The sequence below is a fragment of the Carassius carassius genome, chromosome 28 (assembly GCF_963082965.1).
Source record: "Carassius carassius chromosome 28, fCarCar2.1, whole genome shotgun sequence".
NCBI lineage: Eukaryota > Metazoa > Chordata > Actinopteri > Cypriniformes > Cyprinidae > Carassius > Carassius carassius.
Genome location: NC_081782.1, coordinates 1,420,806 through 1,444,798, shown reverse-complemented (window position 1 = coordinate 1,444,798; position 23,993 = coordinate 1,420,806). Strand labels below are relative to the sequence as shown.

At 33.9% G+C, this 23,993-nt stretch overlaps 2 protein-coding genes across 8 annotated transcripts in view; both read left to right on the top strand.

Moving 5' to 3' along the window:
- LOC132107667 (eukaryotic translation initiation factor 4 gamma 1-like) overlaps positions 1-10,588 on the top strand; it is a 14,434-nt gene extending 3,846 nt beyond the window's left edge. Inside the window, exons 2-5 of one of the 3 annotated variants that reach the window (XR_009424337.1) lie at positions 6,483-6,603; positions 7,964-8,038; positions 9,293-9,325; positions 10,407-10,588. Coding sequence is in view for 2 of the 3 variants with exons in the window: in XM_059513791.1 (XP_059369774.1) it covers positions 6,529-6,603; positions 7,964-8,038; positions 9,293-9,409 (267 nt within the window). In the remaining variant the exon portion in view is untranslated. Of the gene's footprint in view, positions 1-6,482; positions 6,604-7,963; positions 8,039-9,292; positions 9,548-10,406 lie in introns of those variants that run through there. The other 2 variants (XM_059513792.1, XM_059513791.1) reach the window with 2 other exon arrangements.
- Positions 10,589-11,335: 747 nt separating this feature from the next.
- Positions 11,336-23,993, top strand: part of LOC132107666 (eukaryotic translation initiation factor 4 gamma 1-like) — a 36,540-nt gene continuing 23,882 nt past the window's right edge. Inside the window, exons 1-6 of one of the 5 annotated variants that reach the window (XM_059513788.1) lie at positions 11,336-11,508; positions 12,912-12,996; positions 14,926-15,065; positions 21,134-21,226; positions 22,535-23,324; positions 23,361-23,555. In XM_059513788.1, the coding sequence (XP_059369771.1) occupies positions 11,437-11,508; positions 12,912-12,996; positions 14,926-15,065; positions 21,134-21,226; positions 22,535-23,324; positions 23,361-23,555 (1,375 nt within the window). In that variant the 5' untranslated portion in view covers positions 11,336-11,436. Of the gene's footprint in view, positions 11,509-12,911; positions 12,997-14,925; positions 15,066-20,619; positions 20,771-21,133; positions 21,227-22,534; positions 23,556-23,993 lie in introns of those variants that run through there. The other 4 variants (XM_059513789.1, XM_059513786.1, XM_059513787.1 and 1 more) reach the window with 4 other exon arrangements.

Genomic DNA, 23,993 nt, shown 5'->3' with positions numbered 1-23,993 from the left:
TGCATCAGTGTCTCATCAATGGATGCTCTGCAGTGAATGGGTGCCGTCAGAATGAGAGCTGATAAAAACATCACAATAATCCACAGCACTCCAGTCCATCAGTGAACATCTTGAGAAGACAAAAGATGAAACAAATCCAGCATTAAGATGATGTTAACTAAAATAAATAGTCTATAATTCGTAATAACACTTCCTCCAGTGAAAAAGTGATCTGGTCTGAATCAGGAGAGAAATCTGCACAGATCAAGCAGCGTTTAAACAGCTCTGAACAAATCTGTGTCTGGATTTTGATGTGAGAGACAACAGGAGATGCACTTTTTCACTGGAGGAAGTGTCATTATGGATTATGGATTCGTATTTGAGTTAAAAACGTCTTGATGTTTATTTCATCTTTGGTCTTCTCCAGATGTTCACTGATGGACTGGAGTGTGTGGATTATTGTGATGTTTGTCTTTTTTTATTAAAAAAAGTTGTCTATATTCAGTAGATTGACGATCAGGTCAACACACAGAGTTTTAGAAATTCTATACACTGATTAAAAAAATGCACTGTGTTTGAGGAAAAAATGGTATCGTTAGTTGTTGGATTACAGTGTTTACTTCCTTTTTAATTAGGGTTGGGTACCGAAATATAGCACCAATATAGCACCGGTACCTATGTCGCTAGGGATGGCCCGATACCATTTTTTTCCAAACCGATACGAGTACGAGTATTTACATTCGTGTACTTGCCGATACCGAGTACCAATACCGATATTTCTACCGCGAAAGTAATTACAGGCTCCCAGAAAAGAAGACCGAAGACTATTTTAGAACACAGGTTAGAAGACAGTTTTTGTTTTCTCTGCTTGTTTTAACAAGTCTAAAATAAATAACGAGTAAAATAATAAATGTAGGCAATTTCAAATAAAAAATAAATTATATATATTTCTGTGTAAACAAAAAGTCTCAATACTGGCACTGTCTTCACAACTGACAAAATATAAATAAAACGTATTGTACAGTTAACATCGTCAACTCAACAATATATCAATTAAATATTTGACACCGTCTCCAGCTTTCAATTTAACTCAATTTCAATGTAACTGTTGTGTAGTCTCAATTAAACATTTACATATTTCAATTAAACAAAACATCAATGTAACTATTGCAAGTCTCAATTAAACTACTGCATATTTCAATTAAACAACAATTAAACTATGTGGCACAGTAACAGCTCCCTTCTTTCAATTAAACAAACATTTCAGTCAGCAATGTGATCTGAACTAGCTTCGGTACTTTTTGGGAGAATGAGAGGCAGGTTCTTTTTGATGAACAAGATCATCTCTGCTGATCATGCAGGGATGATTTTGTTCAGCGTCTGCTATTGCTTTGCTGGTGTGTGAACCCCGAATGCCCGAAACGGCTTTGCTTGTAAGGTGGCTTGGCGAAGAGTAAAGTTGTCATCAATCCACTGTACTGTTAAACTGAGCAGAGACATTGGGCAGACACTGCTTGACCAAATATCTGTTGTAAAACTGACGGACGAAACGTCACGCAACAGGCCACTAACGTGCTACTTCACATCATGAACCACTTTCGGTAGCATAGCGGTTGTAATGTAATGGCGACTCTGAATTTTGTATCGCGGCTCCAGTATGCCAAGATGTCGAAATCCTATTTTTTCAACAGCCGACAATGGCTGGTCATCAAGTGCAATAAAGTATGCAATTCCCTCAGTTATTTTTAGTGCCCGTGGATTATCTCTGGACATCTTCTCGCACTTCTGTAAAACCTGTGTTAATGTTGGCTGCTGAGTTGCTTGTTTAGCTTGACTAAATTGTGTGTATTCAGCGCTGTGATGCATCTTCAGATGTTTAATTAGATTGCTGGTGTTAAAAGATGTACTTTATTTTCCTCCTCTCGACACCTTAGCTGAACATAACTTACAGTCTGCCTTGCTGCTGTCATCATCCCTTATCTTGAAATGAGCCCAAACCGCCAACATTTTACGTTCCTATGGCATTCACCTAGACAAAGCGGCAGCCAGTTTTGTTTCACAAAAACGTACGTGGTATCGGTGCATGATATCGGCTCATTTTTATGAGTACGAGTACGAGAATATGAGGACAGTATCTACCCGATGCCAGTATCGGTATCGGGCCATCCCTATATGTCGCTAGGCTTTTTTAGCAGGGCTTCATAAACTGTACACAAATTCGCGATCGCCTCAGAGTCAGTCCTCTTAAATGTCATATGAAAACGGCGGCAGGTCTGTCTTCTTTGTCTTTCAGCGCGCTCTTTAATCCACAGACCACGGCGGAGCTCAAACACAGGACACAGGTGTGTTTATCAACAGATTGTTAGAATATCTGTATCTGTGCAGTTCTTTGTCATAAATACAGTTTACAAAAGGTCACGAGGGAGCAGTCGGTTTCTCATCTACTGTAAAGTTTTCTCTGTTGACCGCTCATCACACCACAGCCGTTTCCTCCAGCGACAATCTAGCCCTTAACACATGTGAATGCATACTTACACTTATTTAAATATGCTTAATCTAATTATACATACTTTATGCATAAACTACAGTGCAAAAGTCTTAGTCTTATTCAGTCTGTTGTCAGACTGCTTGTGCATTCAATAATCTCACTAGATTATTAGTCAAATTAATGCCAAAATGAATGTTTGGAAATGTAAATTGATATTTCCTACTGACGTACTAAAGCAAAAGATATAAATAACTGGCTTAAAACCCTTTTTTTGGGGTGAAAATACTAATGTGCCTTAGATTTTTGCACAGTACTGTATTTTAGAAACGACATTGTTGCTACTTTATAAAGAATGAGCATACAGTCATTCACAAAACTGATTAAAGACAGTGACAGACATCACTCATCTTAACTAAATATCAGAGTGAGTGTCAGAGATACAGTAGAAATATTATGTGTGGTTTTGTATTAAATAATGACCCAGATCGTGAAATACATTTATTAGTCTTCGAGTAAGGGAATCTTGGGAAATGAGAGCATCCAAGGAGCATGTGAAATCTTTTAAATTTTCTTTAATGTTATCCTTTTTAGGCTTTTTTAATTTTATATATTTATTTAATTTTATAGAAGTATCGGTTCAGGCACCGTTTAGGCACCGGTACCGTTTTAAAAGTATCAAAATGGCACCGGTATCGAATAAAAACCCAATCGATAACCCTATTGTTTTATTATGTTTTTATTAAATATTTATTTGTGAAAATGCTTTGTCTTCTAAAGTATGTTTAATTTAACACAATTATGTTTAAGCCATTTTCTAATGACTTCAAATTCCTTTAAATATAAATGTTGAAAAAAAAAAAAGAATTATCGGTTTTATATCGGTCTCATGTTTTCTAAGATATCGGCTGTCAAAAAACCCCATATCGGTCGACCACTAATCATCTTGTCACACTCACACCATTCATATTTCAGTTCACTATGTTCCTACAGAATAAGTATAATGCAGATAACATTAAATATTTTTTCATCAGGTTATTATTTATCACTCAAACCCCTTTTTCAACTGTTCGTCGGTCTCGCGTACCTGCCATGTTTGTAGTTTTTTTTAAATCACTCTACGCATGCAGGTATTCGGTTTTTTTATATTAATTTTGAGTGAATATTGTGATCAGTTTTAATTCAGTTAAAGCAGTATATATATCATCATCATCTTAAGCCATTGCAAACCCATAGCGTTGTGTTTAGGATCTGATCAAATAAAAAAATACGACACACTCATGGTTTTATTTTTATTTCGTAAAAAAAAAAAAACGAGATTGAGAAAAGTGTATTTCCGTAAATGGGAGAGCGTTTATATTTCATAGTGTTTTCTGCAGTGTTTTGGACATTCTTAAAATGTTACAGTGGCTACAAAGTTATTCTTTAATTTTCTGGCATTTTTAATCATCATCATGAAGATGCTTTGAAATCACATTCTCTGGTTACGAGTATAAAGAAATGCGCTGAATCATCTTAAATGAAGAAGATTTCCTTAATGTTCCTTGATATGATTTAATAGCAGAAACTATTATTAAAAAAGAAAATAAAGCTGATTGAGAGCCATTTTAATTCTCTGCTCTTTGGTTTGTAGCCTGAAAACCATTTGAACTCAGCTTTTGGTGTTTAAGTGTTATGTAATGACGTATCTGTGAGAAACGTCAGTCTGTACTGTACTGTATTCTCATGTACAGTAACGTGTGTGTGTGTGTGTTAGAGAGAGAGAGAGTTGTGCAGGTTTGCCTCTATATTTGGCTCTTGTAAAGAGAGCCGTGTCTCCTGAACCCCCTCCATATAAACTAGTTTGAGTCTCGCTCAGCTGGTCTCTTGCCGCAGTCCTGTTCTTCTGATTCATTCACAAATGCAGCCACATGTCAAACACACAAAGCCAAATAATGAATGAGGTGCAGCTGGACGCAGCTTTAGCTTCAGACCTCAACGAACTACAGTCGAGGTACAGAAAGAATTTACCAAATTTGTTCAGTTCTAAATCATGATTAGTTTAATTATTTTAGGGGAGCACAAAATAACTCTGTAAAAGCTTTATTGGTTAGCATTTGAAAATTAGGAAATTAATGCATGTATCATTTATTTGTAATTTTACAGATACAGTAAAAATATTCTTTAACATTGTTGCAAAGAGGCAGAACATTTCTGGTAAATTTTGGAAAACTACCAAAAAATCTGGATTGTTTCTTTAATTCACTGTAATTTTTCTGTAATTAAATTTATTAATATATTTGTTATTTTGTTTAATAAATGTGCATTTTTATTTAATAGTTTAAAAAGTTTGTTATTATATTAATAATAAATATATATAGATATTTTGATATGTACAAACAAACAACAAAATACATCCTAATTATATTATACTACATATTGGTCTTCTATCGAAATAAAAGCTTGATGGTTTCATGTTTGAAAATGAAGGAAATAAGACTGGGTTTAATTGTAATTTTACAGATATAATATATTTCATTACATTTTCTATTTTTATTCTACAGCCCAATAATTTTATTAGAATAAACAGTTCTTCAAACTCATTTAAAGTTAAAGGGGGATCAATTCGTTAAATGTTTTTGTGTGTCAAAAGTTAGTTCTTGTCTTTAGCCTTTGATAGGTTGGGCTAGTATTTGATGTATTACTAAATTGTATATTGTTTTTATTTTTTTATGTTTTTGTTTTGTTTTTCTATGCTGCTTGTACAGCACTTTGGATCTGTAGGTGCAGTTGTAAAGTGCTCTATAAACAAAGTCAACGAATTAATGAATCTAATCTCGTTTAATAATTAAATTTATTTAACTTTCAATGAATTGAAAATAATTTTATATTGAAAATGTAAAATAATTTAGTTTTAAAATGTTTTCATTATACAATAGAAATGTACATCATCATGCTAAACTTGACCGATTAATCGGCTGATATTTGGCCAATAATAATAAAAATAAAAAATAACTATTTATAATTTCTACTAAATGTTGAATGTTTATTTCATAGCACAATAGCATTATTACAATAGCAATCTATTATTTTTTTTATTAATGATATATTTTTTTATAATTTTAGTAAATATCTTATTTATTAAATGCTCAGTTTTTATTTTATAGCACAATACAATTATTACAATAGCAATATATTTCTTGATTTCTTTAATTAAAAAAAAACATATAATATTATTTGTATTGTATAATTATATTTATATCATTACTTTTTTTGACAAATTGTGCAGCCCTACGAACAAGCAGTTCATTGTTGAATTCAGTGATGTCATCATCCAGCTCAATTCAGCGTTGGATTTCATTGCATTAAATGTTTGGATCATTTCAGTCGCATCTTACTAAGAAATATTATTGAAGATATAGAGTGATCAGTGTTATTTAGATAATTTTATGTCAGTACCTGCTATATTGTTATGAAGTGATTTACAAGCGTCATAATTTCGTCATCTGCAGCAAACTGCATATTGAACTTTTTTCCTACATATTCTCTCTAGACTAAATAAGCCATAAAAGCCTGATGACTCAACAAAAAACATGGTTGCACTTTGTGTTATTATGTGTTCTTGTTACACATTACATTAAATGATGCATAATTACATGCAAGTAACCCAAAGACAAACCATAATCCTAACCCTAACCATTTAGTATATGTAGCCATTGAATATTATTTATTATTATATTATTTAAATGTGTAATTATAAATAAATAAATAAATAAATAAAGTGTAACCAAAAACACACATGCAGACTTTTTTTCATTTTAATATTAGGGTTGCAAAGGGGTGGAAAATTCCCAAAATCCCTATTGAATAATTTTCCATTTCAGAAAATAACGGTTAAATGGATAATATCCTAAAGAACACAATTGAGCTTTAACAAATGCTGTCCGATGATTCAGCATGACTCAGATCTTTCTGTTCGTACAGATGAGCATTAATCATTTAATCTCTCTCTCTCTCTCTCTCTCTCTCTTTGGTTCAGGTTTTGTCAGTAGGTGCTGCCTCTCGATGCAGATGCTCCGGGTGAAATGAATAAGGCACCTCAGCCTCTGTCAGGACCCCCCTCCGCCCCGCTTCCCGCACCCTCCCCGGGTCTGTCCCAGGTAACTGTACAGTCACTGTGATCGGGGATGCACCGATATATCAGCCGATAATCGGTATTAAAAACTAGGGCTGCACGATTAATCAAATGAGATTGTCATGCAGATCTTGTCAGTAAAGCCAGTTCTGTGATCAAGTAGCTCTCCATCACATGCTTTAGCAGCATTTACTATACAGAGCCATAGTTCACTGACAACCTATGCAAAAAAAAAATCACAATTATCTCCAAAATCGGGCTATTATAAAATTGAAGAATTTGTTCCCAATACTGTAAGCTTTATGCGTAGCTTCTCAGTGAACTACTGCTCTTTGTAGTAAATGCTGCTCATCTGAAAGCATGTGAAAGTACCACATTTAATAACATGTTTTTACTACAAACTCTTTTCAATAACGTCAGTCGAGTGTTTGAAATAAATTCTTCTGTGACAGATTAAGGCATGCTACATATTTTATAGTATTTTAAGCAGTGATAAAGGCATTGCAAAGGCATTGCATTATTATAAACTTTATTAGAATGAAAATTATAATAATAAGAACTCGGATAAAACAAATTGTCATATTCCTGTGTTTATTAGTCATGTTGCATCAATGAAAGCACTTAAATATTATGTTTATTTTAGCTAGCGTTAAAGAGATTTCCTGGATCTGCTCAAACAAAGATTTCCTTTGTTTGAACTTATAAACTATTACCCACCCATAGTTCAAGCCAGAGTTGCCAGATATGTTTTATTTTTTATTTTTCTTCACTAAACATTATTTGTAATGTGCCTCAAATCCTCAAAAACTTTTAAATCCTGTATATCTGATCACACAAATAAAACAATAAATGTTGCATTTAAATGTGCTCTCTTTCGCTTTAATACAAGTTATAACACAAAATAAATATGAATGAACATCAGTAGTTATGTTGAAAAAATAAAATACAACTTACCGATATCTAACGTGTCTAATATAATCGCTTCAACAAAGTTCATTAGTTAGCTATGAAAACACTAGAGGGAGCTTAATTACTGTTAATTATAGAAGTATGTTTGAATAAATCTGTCGTGAAGTTCAGTTTTTATGAAAACTACCTAAAGTGCAATTGAGTTGTATACAGACGTTTTTATTTGAGTGTGATTATAATATCTGAAAATAAAAAACAGTGAATGTAATAGTGTTGTTGTTCATATTAACCTCTAGTATTACATACCAATGTTTAGTTTACAGCATTAGTTGGGAGATATTTTTTTCCTTTAGTATCGGCAAATATCGTTTTGAATAATCGGTTATCGGTTGAGAAATTCAGTATTGGTGCGTCTTTACTCTCAATCTCTCTGGATTACTCTTATGATTGAATGGTGCACGTGTGTCTGTCTTTAGCCCAGTTTTCCTCCTGCTCCGGTTGTGTTCGGCACCCCTCCCCCACAGATGAACCCCGCCGCCCAACCCCGACAGGTACGCATCACTTCCTGTGGGCCTGCTGGGTCATTGCCCCATTCGTTTTCCCCATTGGCATTTCAAGATTCAAGAAAGAACCAAACCAGCCAGAATGTGTTACATTCAATATACATTTTAAAGGTATTTAGATATTAAAGCATCAGAAAACACTAGGGTTTTCCATAAAGCAGAGATTCCCAAAATCTTAAATATTTACTTGTAGTCTCCCTGAGATTCTAATTTATTTCAATAATTAAGCACATTGATACGGTCACAGTTCTCAGAATCAGTGGTTACATGACATGCAGGTAAACAAATACACTATAATAATTTTAGTAAGTGTTTTATTTTTATTTGTTTTTAAATTGTTTAAATGCTATGATTGTTGGGGAAACCTGCCGTAAAAACACTTTCAAAGACAGAATCAAATTTAATACAAAATTAGTACATTTAGATTTTTTTCCAAGAAAAAAGTTAATAATTTATATTAAAAATAAATAAATATGAAAATTAAAAAAAATTAAAATATACAATTAAATTAAATGATAAAAGTATTGTTTATTTACTATTAAAGTATTTGTTATTAATTAATAACCTGTTTATTTTACATTTAACATTTGTTTTAGTAATTTAGTGTTTTTGTCATTTTATTAGGGTTTTTAATATGTCTGTTTAGCTTATATTAATTTGCTTTGCTTAAAGTATGTTAGCTTTAAATTAAAATAAGAAAGGTTGCCTTGCCAGCCAACTGAAATAAGTTTTATTTGAATACATTTTTATTTTTAGTTAATAATAACAATACTTCTACTGTCTTAAAAAAATTATCAAATGTAAATGAACAGATCATAAGACAATGAGAGATCGCAAAATTAGTTTCTGTTCATTTTAAAGTTAATAGTATTTACATTTTTGTGATTGGTGGATCTCATTATTTTGAGCCTTTGAGGTTCTGAATGGGATTTTTACTTCATGAACTTTTCAAATGATCCCTGTGAAAACATTGAGGTTCAAGCTTTGTCCTGAAAAATCTAGCCTGACATATTTGGACAAACCAGACAAATTATCAGCGAGTGAACATCGAACGAATATGAATGTTAGAGCATCTATACTTGAGTTCAGAGGTCGCCCTGCATCCTCCTGACCTCTCGTTGTGTGTGAGATTGGAGCGATTGAGGTGCTTCTGGGAAAACGGGATCTTTCCTATGCTTTTGTGGCTGGTGTTGCTTCAGTTTCTTGACCTTTTGACCTGTATGTGTGGCTTTCTCTTTCTAGTTTGCCTCAGGTCCTAGAGCTTTACCACAACAGGTACTAACACAAACACACCCACATACACTGAACAAGACCAGAAATATTCTCTGCGTCATTGTTATTGCTGTGTTGCGTAATTAACATAAGCTAGTATAAAGTCTTCTCTTTCTGAGCAGTAGTTAAGATAATTTTGCAAAGCAAGTTTAAAGAACAGTTTATATGTAGATACCCGATTAATCTGAGTTAAATACAAAATTACATAAAACGTACTTTTACGGAGGAAAAGGTTAGGTGAGTAAAATGAGTTTTAAAATACAAAAGAACCTGCATTTAAATAATTAAAAGAAAGCAAACTTAAGAAAAAGAAAAGTTAAGAAAGAAATAAAATGAATTTAAATAAAAGAAAGACGCAAGATAATACATTTATAAGTACAAAAAAAACATTTAAAAAAAATGAAAGTTAGAAAAGGAGGATCAATTAAATAAAGAAATTAATTAAACTTAATTTAAAAAAAGAAAGATAAGATAAATACAATTAAATAATTAGAAAAAAATTATGAATAAAATAATTAGTATAATTTAAAAAATTACAATAACAATTAGAAAATACTTATATTTTAATAAATTAAAATAATAAAACGTGAAAGAAATATATTATGTAATTAAATTAAACAATTTAAAAAAACGAAGAAAATAATTGAAAAGAAAAAGAGAAAGAAGCAGCTAATAAAGTAAGGTAATAAAATGTAAAAGTTAAAGTAAAACACTTCAATAATAAATGATAATAATAATGAGTGATAATAAATATTATTCAATATAATAAGAAATTAAAATAATTTATAAAAGAGAAAAGGAAAGAGTAAGATGATAAAATAATAGTTTTCTAGTTTAAAGACAGAAACTCTATCCATCTTTTGCAGTGCATTGCTCGTGTAGAGTATGTTTCTGGCCGTTATGTTGTTGTCTCAATCTGAACAGTGCTGAATGCTGTGTTTGCATGCTGCTCTGTTCCTCTAACTGTCTGTGACGGTGAGTAACACACACTTCATCTCTCTCTTGCTCCTCTGCTGTGTGTGTGTGTGTGTGTGTGTGTGTGTGTGTGTGTGTGTGTGTGTGTGTGTGTTTGGTGCTGCTGAAGGGAGGATTCAGGTCACTGCAGGTAACACTTTTCTTACCCTTCACAAAAATCTTTCTTTAAAATCAATATGAAAAACTTTCATAATATGATAAGTTAAACAGCACACTTGTGTTTCATCCTCAAGGAATTAAACGTGAGCTTCATTCATAGGGCTGGGTTTTGACACCGATTTCACGATTTGATTCTCGTTCACAATATTCTTCCTATTAAATTTTATATATATTTCAGGTACACAAATTCTCTAAACTAAATTAAACATTGAAGAACAGTAAAAATTAGAATGAATGTTATATGGTGCATATATTCAGCAAAATTTAATGTAAAAGTTAATGGTCACCAAATATGTTTGTTTCTGCGGTAAATGATTTGTTACGTGACATTGTTAGAAAGTCGTTATATTGACGTCTTTGCGTGGCTGAAACACTGCTTGAGCGATTACATCAGAGACACGAAACGGATCGTAAAGTTGTGCTCTTTCTTTTACTTTACCTTCGAATGTTTAGTCATGTTTGTTTTGTGCTTTAACTAGTAATAAAGCGAAGATGACGTACGATCTGTCTCTCCACATTAAACGGTGCCAAAACTGCATTTATTGTTTGAAAACTGAACAGAATTTGAGATCTGAGACTTTGTTTCATTTTTAAAGTACCAACGCAAAAAGCTTTTCGCGATTAATTGGACGGGAAGTGCCCTTCAATGTTCTGTCCACGAACTGAAAACAGGCTAAACTATGATTCTAGGGATTTAAGAGTCGATATCGTTTCATTAAAATAAGAAAGGATTCAAATTGATCTATAGACCCAGCCCTATTCTTTAAGGTCAATTTCTGCTGAAATGTAAATACCGAATCCAATATTTGATAATATATCTTAAAAAGTAGAGTGTTTTTTTCTAATTTCAGCCGTACTATACCAGTCGGCCCAATTTACCTGCCAATTCTGGGCGTGTCCAGTCAAGCCCCGCCCCTCGGCCCATCCCCCCTCCGCACGGACCCCGCCCCCCTCACGTGTTCCAGCCTGGCCCCTCCCAGATGATGATGATTCCCCAGCAACAAATCAGCTTTCCCAATTCACAAGGCCCGGCTTACTATATATCTGGCCAGGTAAGAGCAAACATATCCATAATACGCTTGAATTAAAGAATTTTTCTGCTAGAATCTCGTTTTTAACAGAATGATTGCAACATGTAAAATTTCAACAAATTTCATTGTGCAATGAAAACTACTTCAACTAAATTTAAAATGAAAACAAAATAAATAAAAACAATACAAATAAATAAAAAGTTCTATTGTTCAGTAAGCTACTTCTATTACTACAAAAATTATTAAAACTGTATTTTTTTTTACATTTATTCCATGTTTTAACTTTAATAGTAAATAAAATGTTTTATTTTCAATAATTAAAAGATAAACAAAATTATGCCTTCATTTGCTAATCAGAAAAATGTAAACACACAACAGAATTTCTGAGGATTTATTTTCGTCATGCTATTTTATGTATAAATTTGAATAAATTAAGTTGTTTTTATTCATTCAAATCATTAGACATACTAAAACACAAAGTTTGGTGACAATTAAACATATGGGTGATAAAAAATAAAACATTCCACAGGTCCCTAAGGATGTCGTTTTTGTTAAACTTTTAATAAATTGATGTGGAATTGTATAATTTTAATGATTTTAATTAATTAGACAAGCATACAACAAGCTCTGTTAAATTTAGCCATTAAAAGAAGTCCAGAAAAAAAGACAGAATGAAGAAAAATTCAAATTGAATTTCATTTTTAAATGAAAAAAATTAATTTTGAAAGGGGGGGGGGGGTGGAATTTAAGGAAACAGATTACATACGGACTTAAAAATTATCTTAAAAATATGACAAATAATTTTAACATCATGCAGATGTACATGTCTGTTTATTGATTTATGTACTTATTTTAAAATATTTTAACACCGATTCCAATGTATGGAGTTTTCATTAATAATTTAAATTAGAGGTTTATATTTTATTTGTCTTTTTCTTTCTTTATTTCTTACTTATTTAAAAAAAAAATGTTTTGTATATACGTTTATAGTTTATATTATTTAAGGTTTAGTTATTTGTGCGTGTGTGTGTATATATATATATATATATATATATATATATATATATATATATGTATATGTATGTTTTTTTTTTTTTACATTTTCAAACATTTTTGTTGTTTGGGGTTTGTTTGGGCAGGAGATTTTTGGTTTGTTAATCTATAATACCCCAGCACAGGATGTTCTGCGCCCCCCCCCCCCCCCCCCTTCACCCCCCAACCCCACACACACACACCCTCCCACACAGTGTATTGATTCTGCTGACTCCTCCCCTTTCTAAACTCTGTACTGTTCCTAATTGTGCAACTCTGAAAAGGGGGAGGATTGTTGGGTGGAGGGTAAAATGGCCTGAAACGGGACAGTCAGATGATTTTGATGAGTCAGTCTCTCTCTCTCTCTGTGTCTCTCTCTCTCTCTCTCTCAGTACCGTCCCTCATATGTGACTCCTCAGCAGTATCAGGTGGCCGGTTCTCCTGGTTTCTATCCCGGCACAAGTCCAGCTGATTACGGTAAGTATGGAGACAGGAAGCAATAAATCCATATCTGTGACCCTGGTGCACAAAAGCAGTCTGAAGTCTCTGGGGTATATTTATAGCAATAGACAACAATACATTGTATGGGTCAAAATTATAGAATTTTCTTTTATGACTAAAATCATTAGAATATTAAGTAAAGATCATGTTCCATGAAGATATTTAGGAAATTTCCTACTGTAAATATTTCAAAACTTAATGTTTCATTAATAATATGCATTGCTAAGATATTGATTTGAACAACTTTAAAGATGATTTTCTCAATATTTAGATTTATTTTGCTCCCTCTAATTCAAGATTTTCAAATAGTTGTATCTCAGACAAATATTGTCCTCCGAACAAAACCACACATCAATGGAGAGATCATTTATTCAGCTTTGCATACATCTCAATTTCGAAAATTGACCCTTATGACTGGTTTTGTGGTCACATGTGTGTATGTGTTTGTTTTTGTGCTTCTTATAGTGGAAATCGTCACTTTGAGCCTTACGGATCGACTGATTCATGTACTGATTTAGTGAAGTTGACCATTTTCCATCACTGAATATTCAGGGAATTTTGTGTCGAAATGGTTTGTGTTTTTTTAGTACATTAGCATAAGACCGCCCATATTTATGCATCAACACAAACAAAATAAATTAATAGAATTTTAAAGTGCATGACAGAAATATTCATTAAAAACATCAAAAATGTATATAAAATGCAATAAATAAAAATGAAATATGCACGGTAAATTAAATAAATATTGTAAAGTACTGCTATTAACATTTTTGTTTTGCGTATAGAAACAAAATACAGAAACAATTTTAAAGTAGCAACATGATAGAAATGTTAATAAAATATATTAGATAACAAAATGCTGTAGATTAAAAAAGAATAAATATTCACAATGAATAAAATAAATGATAGCTAATACTTTTGACACTTTGTCTTGCTTTCAGTGACACAATTTTAAAAGTAGTAACATGACAGTGATTTTAATAAAAGCAATAATATATCATATAAAATACAACCGATTAAAATGGAATAAATGTGCACAAAACATTTAAAATTGATCAGTATTTACTCACCATCATGTTATTATTTTTTTTTTAAAGTTAAATACAAACTAAAGGTTAGAAGAATTTTCATGCATTCATCATTCCTTGCCAAATATAGTATTATTTATGTGCTTTTGTTGATTTATTAATGTTTTGAAATATTCGTATCACAAAAAAATAAAATAATAATAATAATATAGTTCTGATGTGCATCAAAAGATAATTGAGCTCCACAGATTTTTTTTTTTGTAGTACTTCAACCTAATTAATTTTTATGCAACATTTCTATTAATCACTTAAGTTTTTCATCTTTTCATTATTTACATTTTTAAAAAGTATATTGTTTTAGTTTTAAGGTTTTAAAGTTTACTATAAAATAAAATAAAATAAACCACAAAACAAGCATTAAATGAGTAAAATAAAAAATAAACTCTTAAATCGGGTACAGCTCTAATTAATCATCATGAGTCTTTAACCAAAGCATCATATCCATAGAAGACTTGAAATTAACTACATTTACTTTTTTTGGAGCCTAGTTGGTTTTGATCACTTTGAGCTGCTGAAAAATGAGCAGAATCTTAATATTTGGCCGTACTGTGTCTTTAAGGACATTAAAACGACTGTATTGTGCAGACCACCAGTGCATATGCAGATTTTTTTGGAGGGTGTGCAGTTCAAATATAAATTTGGCAGATTGTGTGTTTGCTGATGGAGGGTGCTGTGCGTGCGTGTGTGTGTGTGTCACTCACAGTTCAGCGTTTTTTGTGAGATTTCACCTCGGGCGACCCCAGAGATTTCTGAATCAGATGATTGCATAGATTGTCATTTTGAGAAATTCTGAGACGTGTGCTATTTTTGTTTCCAGCTGGGGCGTATTACCCTGCCCAGCCCCAGTTCACGCCCCCTGTTGCCCCGGCGCCAGTCATCATAAACCCCGCCCCCCAGCAGCAACAGGCCCCACCCCCTCAACAGCAGCAAGCTCCGCCCAGACGTGAACGCAAGCAGGTAAGGCGTCCATCCGTGCTTTCAGTGGCCTTTGTTTGAATTGGTTTTTCTCCTAATATTTCTTTATCTAATGTACATTTGACTTGCATCTATCACTGTACTGGAAATTAAGCTGTCAAGGTTGTTAATTTGACATTTTATATCAGCAAATTATTTCTGAATTAACAATAATTTGCTCTAGTGAGCCGTATGTCATCTATCCTGATAAATTTATAAATTTCTTGCTTCTTTAATTGACACAAACTGAACAAATCAGGGTTTTGAAGTGACTGGGCGATATGTTTCTCTCTCTATTTTTCTTTCTTGGTGTATTTTTATTTATGTATTTTTCTAAATCTATTTCTTTCTTACTGGTTTGGTTTCTTTCCATCTTTTTTTCTTATATTTAACTCATTTTATTTGTCTTTTTTGTTCTTTCTTTCTTCAGCTGAATATTTTTACGTGACGTTTTCGACATTAGTTGTCCTCAGGCTGTGTTTGGATGATGGTTTCTTGTGTTTAGGAAGTTTTTTGTTGGATTTGTGCTAGTAATGCACTGAAATGTAAAAAATTAGCCAAAAAATTATTTTTGATATCTGCCAAAAATACTTTTGGACGGCCGAAATAATTGACTGATTACATTTAGGGCTGGACAATATGGACAAAATGTAAATAATGACACCTCTCTTAATTTTGGTAAAGATTATGTATCTCTGAAATCGATATAAAAAAGCTAAATTAATTAAAACTAGCCACGTCCGCTTTAACCAATTACTGAACGGAAGAATAATAATTTCTATGTATGGGAAACATTATATCAAAATGTTTAAAAATCATAACACAGTTATTGAAAAATATATATATATCGCAATATATATTGATATTGAATTGTTGTCCAGCCCTAATTACATATTAAATATATTTGTACTTATCCTGTTGTTGTCGGTATGTTTGAATACGAATGTTTTCGTTAAAAGATTAATTACAGCCACTGTTTAAATGTTTGTATTTTATGCATGATTTGGAATAGAAACAATTAGAAATTGATATAAAAACACCCTATGTGCAATTTAGGGTGCAATTAAAGTGAAATGGCTGATAATAAACTGATTCATTAATTAATTGGTTTCTGTAAAATATTAATTTCGGTGCATCTTCCGTTTTGTCACTCTCAGATCTGTTTGTCAAGTTGCGCTCGTAAGGTGCTAAATTAAAGCTTTGGGGTTTTAAAAAGCTTCTGAGAGAATGTTTGCAAACGCAGCGATACAATTGTTATTTAAATTCCACTTCAAAGACGGAATCTCAGAATTGGAACTTCATCTCCATGGCAACAGCGCAGCATTCAAACGTTGGGTTCTAAAAGTAAAACTCAAATAGTTTAAGGTTTTTTTTTTTTTTTTTGAGCATCAGTGGTTTAGTATGTGAGGTGTTGGTGTGCTGTTATCAGGCTTTGAGTCCTCGAGTCTTGCTCTTGGCCATCAGTTGAGGTTTCATTTCAGAGGAATAGAAACTGAGAAGGAGAAAAGAGAGAGAGAGAAAGTCATTCATTAATTGATTAACTTTTCCTTGAAAGGAAGTTTTTTGCTTTGAAGCAAGGGATTGCTCTCTTTATTTTTAAGTAATTTAATTTCAGTTACTCTTACAGTAAGATGTTTGTATATAAAACAACAGTAGGTTTAATGTCAAAATGTTTAAACATAATTCAGTTTTTCCCACAGAATTAGATTCTATTTGCGGTGGTGTGGTGTTTGGGGACCGGGGAAGTGGGGGGGGGGGGTGGTAAGTTAAATATATCATATATATATATTAGGGGTGTAACGGTTCACAAAATTCACGGTTCGATACAATACACTGGTGTCACGGTTCGGTTCGGTACGTTTTAGATACAGCAAAAAGAAAAAATTGGCAGATAAATTTCCTTGATTTTTAAAAAATGTTTTATTTATTAAAACTAACAAAGTATGTTTTTTGTTTTTTTTGCATTGAACAATGATGGAGCTATTCTTTACCCATCTTCTATGGTGTTTTCTTAGCAGCATACTGTATAAAACAAAAACAGCTCCTTATAAAAAAAAATGAAAATGTTATATTAGTTATGAACAAATACAAAGATGTAACTTTTTATATGGAACTCTATAACTCTTTATATTGAGTGTGTTTTTACTCAATTGGTTCTCTATAGGGCTTATGTTTTTTGGAACAAAGCAGGAATTACGGTCTGTCTGAAATGGGCTCGTGAAGGAATATTGTAACGGGGCTCAATTACATTAAGCATGTTCTTAAAACCTACGTTTTCCACTACAGAGTCAGGCGCTCGCTCACTCAGTACGCGCTGAAGGCTCGTTGCTAAATGGCTAATGCGTTTAACAGACCAGAAATAGAAGATCCTCCAATAACCAACAGGTCTGGTGTTTGGGTGCACTTTGGATTCCCTGTAAGCTATAATGGTGATGATAGAATGAATGGTAAATAGTAAGGTCTCATATCCGCGGCTATAACGTAAATGTAGCCTACCAATCGCCGTGGTGATGTCTTTTGCCCTGTTTGAATCCGTTGGAAATGTCTAAATGCTGCGGGGATAGTTTGTTGCGTGTATGTTTCTCCTTTTTTCCGTCTTTTCCCAGATACTGACACACTAAGGTGATGTCGGCGTAAATGAGTTGACATGTTTCAAGTATTCCCGCTGGTTTTTTTTTTTTTTTTGTATTCCCGCTGGTGTACCCTAGATGCAACATATCGTTGTTTTTCTTATCCACCACTCTCTTGCCATCACCATTATAGCTTACAGGGAATCCAAAGTGCACCCAAACACCAGACCTGTTGGTTATTGGAGGATCTTCTATTTCTGGTCTGTTAAAGGCATTGGCCATTTTGCAACGAGCCTTCAGCGTGTATTACTGAGTGAGCGAGCGCCTGACTGAGTAGCCTAACATAAACATATAAGTTGGTGTTTTTTTCTTCTTCGGGGGTGTCAGGGGCGTTGCCTGTTACGTCGTTTGGGTTATTGGGCTACCTTGTTGAACGCATATCATTATATTTAACTTTTTTTTTTTTTCCAAATATAATTAATTAGTCCAACAAACGTTCGGTCCATAATGCGTACCGCGTACCGAACCGAAAGCCTCGTACCGAACGGTTCAATACGAATACGCGTATCGTTACACCCCTAATATATATATATATATATATATGTATGTATGTATGTATATGTATATATCATAAATATATCATATATTTTTAGTGACAAGTACACATTTCCATTGCCAACACTTAGTGTCAGATACCTCAAAGGGATAGTTCACCCAAAAATTAAAATTCTATCATCGTTTACTCACCCTCAAGTTGTTCCAAACCTGTATGAGTTTTGGAAGAATGACAGAATCAAACAGATCTCGGTCCACATTGACTTCCATAGTAGGAAAAAATATATACTATGGTAGTCAATGGGGACCGAGATCTGTTTGGTTACAAACATTCTTCCAAATATCTTCCTTTGTGTTCAGCAGAACAAAGAACCTAATACAGGTTTGGAACAACTTGAGGGTGAGTAAACGATGATAGAATTTTCATTTTTGGGTGAACTAGCCTTTAAAGACATTGCTATTGCTACATTGCTATGCCATTGCTACACTTTCTATGCTATGACTGCTCCACAGACTTCTTGTTGCAAATTTTGCTCACACACACACACACACACACACACACACACACACACACACAAACCTGGACCTGGAGATGGACACACACACACACACACTCAAACTCACAAACTTACTGACACACTCAAACACAGGCTCACACACTCAAACATTCAAAAAGACTCACACACACACTCACAGACTCAGACACACACAGGCTCACACACACACCAAACTGGACCTGGAGGTGGACACACACAGACTCTGACACACACACACACACAAACCTGGAGATTGAGGTGGACAAAAACCAACACACACCAATCTGAACCTGGAGATAATAATAATGTAATGTCTAGTCTGGTGGCTGTGATATATATAAACCTACCAACGTCCGTTGCCATGATTTTTTGAATGACTGATCGCGAGAGGAAAAAAATGACGGTGTCGCATAACATCGGTTAATGGAAACGCCGTCATTTCTCAATAGTTGTTTATCGATATTTAGAAAAAAAAACACTAAAGTTTTGCGCGAATCTGTAATGGAAACGCGACAGCGCTTAACATAGACTAACTTCTCAGAGTTATGTTGAGCAACAGTGTTCATTACTAACCATTCAACTCTAATAAAATACAATTGTGCCCATATTAAATAGTTTAAAAATCTGAATCAATCCGTGTTCACAAATTAATGAATGTATGGGAATCCCTGTAATTTGTGTAACATTGTAACATTCAACATAATTGAATGTAACATTCTCCCTTTAAATACTTTGGTCAGTTCAAGAATAAAGAATGCAGTTTTATATTATTCCTTTGAAATAATTAAATGAGCAGTTTCATGTCTTTTTTGTTTGACTGCTCAAGGCTGGTGTAGGATTTAATAAAATAATTAGTAAGAAGTAATTCAGTACAGTAATATAATTACTCTGTTAAAGAAGTGATTAGTAACTAGTAATTAATTACTACTTTATTTTTATTGAGTAACTAACACTGTAATCAGTATTATTACCTATTAAAACATTTTAATTTAAATAAAACTGTAATAGAAATATTAAATGAAAATCTTAATGTTAGCAAAAAATTAAATTATTCAAACATTATTTTTAAATTGACCTGTATTTGGCGTTTATAAATGCTGCTTTATAAGAGAATTTTGTTTTTATTTCTTTTTTATTTTTATAGTATCCTCAAACAACGGTTGACTGTCATAAAGCAGTGAATTAGATTTAATGTTGATTACATTTTTAATTCTGAGCAGTAACTGATCATCTGGTTTATTTCTGATTTTTAGAAGTAGTGGATAAATGAGGCGTAAGTTTCTTCTGCTCACCAAGATTGCATTTATTTGATTACAAATACAGTAAAAATTGTGAAATATTATTACAGTTTAAAATAACTGTTTTCTGTGTGAATCTGTGTTAAAGTGTAATTTATTTCTGTGATGCTCCGCTGTATTTTCAGCATCATTCCTCCAGTCTTCAATGTCACATGATCTTCAGAAATCAGAATAATATCCTGATTATTAGAAACATTTCTGATTATCAATGTTGAAAACAGTTAATATTTTTGTGGAAACCGTGACGCATTTTATTTTTCAGGATTCACAGTTGAACAGAAAGTCCAACAGAACAGCATTTATTTGAAATGTGCAATGTTTCAAAAGATTTCCATGTCCTCAGAATCACTTTTGGTCAGGTTAATGTGATCTTGCAGAATAAAAAGTCCCTGACTTTTCAGTCAGTGTCTCTGTAAAGTCATTCGGTTCAGTTCTGTCGCTCCACGTGGCTCTCAGTCTCCACCCAGTCTCTCTCTCTCTCTCTCTCTCTTTCTCTCTCTCTCTCTCTTTGGTGGGCGTTCCACATTCCTGTGCACTCATTTCACAAGGCCTCTCTCTCTCTCTCTCTCTCTCACTGTTTTCCTTCCCTTCTCTCCTGTCTGTGAGAGAGAGTTTGTCACACGTAGGCCCAGGCAGTGTGTGAATGTGCTGCCCACTTTAGTGTATCCGAGTTAGGCTAAGGTTTAAACTCCAGCCCCAGGATGAGCCGGGCCTAGCAGAACTCAACCTCTCCATCCGAGGGGAGGAAGGTAGGGAATGTGCTGCCTCACGCTTGTGTGTGTGTGTGTGTGTTTGCCTCGGAGGGCTGGCGAGTCAATGTATAATTCATTGAGTAAAGTGCAGATAAGTTGGACAAACAGTCAGATTTGAGTTTGCGCGAGGAAAGTTTCCAAGCTGTTTACTTCTTTATAAAGTGCTGCACTGTGTGTGTTTGTCAGAGACATTCGTTGCATATTTTGTCTCACGGCTCTGAGAAATGCATCCTGGGTTAAATCACTTGCTGATATTGTTTTTCTCGTTTACATGGTGATTTATTTGTGCTTTAGTCTTTTCCATGTGCTGCATCTCTCAGCCATGTTCTCATTTCTTCTGTGCTAAATGTGTCTCTCTAGATCAGGATCAGAGACCCTAATCAGGGAGGACGTGACATCACAGAAGAGATCATGTCAGGAGGTCGCAGCGGCTCCACGCCCACGCCTCCACAGGTAAAGAACACGCCAAGAAAATCATCGCTTCATCATCATTTACTCACACTCATGTCAGTCCAGATGACTTAAAAGTGAATGTTTTGTCATTTACTCTCATTTTATCAGAATAAATGACACTTTAATTTTTGCATGAAGTAAAAATAATGCTTTATCATCATTTACTCACTCGCTTATCGGTAGAAATGACTTCTAAAGTCATTTTAATTTTGCATAAACTAGACATTAAGGCTTCGTCACTTACTCAGTCATGTTGGTTTGAATCATTTATTAATAAGTAAAATTTTTGCATTGCCAAAAAATGAGCATTTTGTTGTCAATCCAAATAATAACATTTAAAAAAAATTACATTTTGTCATCATGTACTCACTCTCATGTCGGTGCAAATGACTTGTAAATAATTTCAATTTTTGCGTTAGGTAAAAATGTATGTTTTGTTAATTTACTCACTCTTATGTTGGTTTTCATGATTTATAAATAATAGAAATTTTTGCATGAGCTAAAAATGAATATTTTTTACTCATGTTGTCAGTCCAAATGACTTTATTTTTGTATAAAGTAAAAAATTATCATAATTAACTCTCATGTAAGTCTAAATTACATTTTTGCGTAAACTAAAACTTAAAATTTCTTTAACATTTACTCTCATGTCACTCCAAATGACTTCTAAATAATAATAATTTCCGCATTTACTAAAATTTTTTTTTATTAATTTACTCATACTGATGGTGGTTTTAATGATTTATCAATAATTTGTATTTTTGCATAAATTAAAAACGTCATTTACTCATGTATATAAATGAGTTCTTAATTTATTTTTTCAAATGATTTTTCATGTTATTTTAGTCTAAACTAAAAATCAACATTTCATCATCATTTACTCATGTTGGTCTAAATGACTTAATTAAACTTTTGCAATTAAAAATCTGATTTTGTCATCATTTGCCGTCATGTCAGTCTAAATTACTTAGAATTTCTTTTTTTCAGCATAAAGTAAAAAAATTATATTTCGTTTTCCTTTCCTCACTTCCTTACATCAGTTCAAATAATTTATTGAAAAAAAATTCTTAAACTAAAATGAATGGTTTGTTCGTCATTTACTCACTCTCGTCAGACCAAACTTAATTATAATTAACATTTTTCAGTAAACTGAAAAATAAAATTTTGTCATTATGTCCACATATTAAATAATTTTTTCAGAGATTAAAAATTTATATTTTGTCATTTACGAACTCAGTCCAAATAACTTATTAATTTAAAAATAATAAATGATACAAATATTTACATTTTTGCTTAAAAATCACACAGCCCAATGGTGACAACGCCACACCTGCAGTCGCCATGACAACCAGACTGGAGTTTCCCATTCCTCCAGGCGAAAGCCCGATACCCGATGCCCCGCTGACTCCGCCCCCTACCAGTCAGATAAGCGATACTGTAGATGCTCCGCCCCCAGCGCCGGCAGATGACACTCACGCAATGCTCACTGTGTTGGAACCGCCCCCCTGGAACAGTGCTGAAGCCACACCCACTGTAAGCAAGGAGGAGGGGCCTGTGACTGTAACTCTGCCTGTTGCCACCCACCGGGCGGAGCCTTCGCTGGAATCACCAATAGTGCAGCCCGAAGAGCTCCAGCTGTTTAACGGTGTCCCGACAGGCTCCGCCCACAGAGACGTCAGTCCTATCGCCGAGCCAGATGTTGCAAAAGAAGCGCCGCCGGTTACAGCCGATACTTCTGATAGGACTGTGAAAGAAATCCCTCCTCAGGTCGTCAAGGAGACTCCCGTTGCGGTTGTTAAGGAAGAGCCAGCTCCTGTTGTCAAGGAGACCCCCGCTCCTGTTGTCAAGGAGACCCCCGCTCCTGTCGTCAAGGAGATCACCGCTCCTGTCGTCAAGGAGATCACCGCTCCTGTCGTCAAGGAGACCCCCTCTCCTGTCGTCAAGGAGACCCCCGCTCCTGTCGTCAAGGAGACCCCCGCTCCTGTCGTCCAGGCGACTGTCCCTGTGGTTGCCAAGGAAACACCTACACCTGTTGATGCGGAAAACCTTCCGCAAATCACCCAGGAGGCTGTTGTCAAGGGAATTCCTGTTGTCAAGGGAATTCCTGTTGTCAAGGAAATTCCTGTTGTCAAGGAAATTCCTGTTTTCAAGGAAATTCCTGTTGTCAAGGAGACTCCTGTCGTTGAGGAAACACCTTCACCTGCTGCCAAGGAAACCCCCGAAGCCACTGCCCGTTCAGAGGTCATGTCTAAAGCCACGCCCCCTTCGATGGAAGGGCGGGAGGACACGCCCACTACACAGGCCACTCCCTCGGAGAGTTCTATGCAAGGTATGAGTCGTAAAGCAATCACATTCTATTACTATTTTTATAGTTTGTGTGCTAGGATGTGAATCAAGATAAAATGTCAAATATACATGGAGCTATTTTTTTTTTTTACAGTTAAATTAAATTTTAATTTTGTTTTGTAGGTTAAATTGAAGTAATTGTTACATTACATGTTTCAGTTTTATTTAACTAGTATTTCAACATAAAAATGTGAAATGTTAGCGTGGCAGATAACTGAAATAAATGTTTAAGTATATTAGAATTTTTTCCATGTAATATTTCTATTTAATTTCAGCAGTTTTGGTTTAAAATAACACTACATTTCGGATGTGTTGCCACAAGGGGAGCTCTAATGTTCGTTACGTAAACTAAAAATTGTTTTGTAACATATAGTACCAGTGCAGTTTTTTTAATTATTTACGCACACATAGTATTTATTAA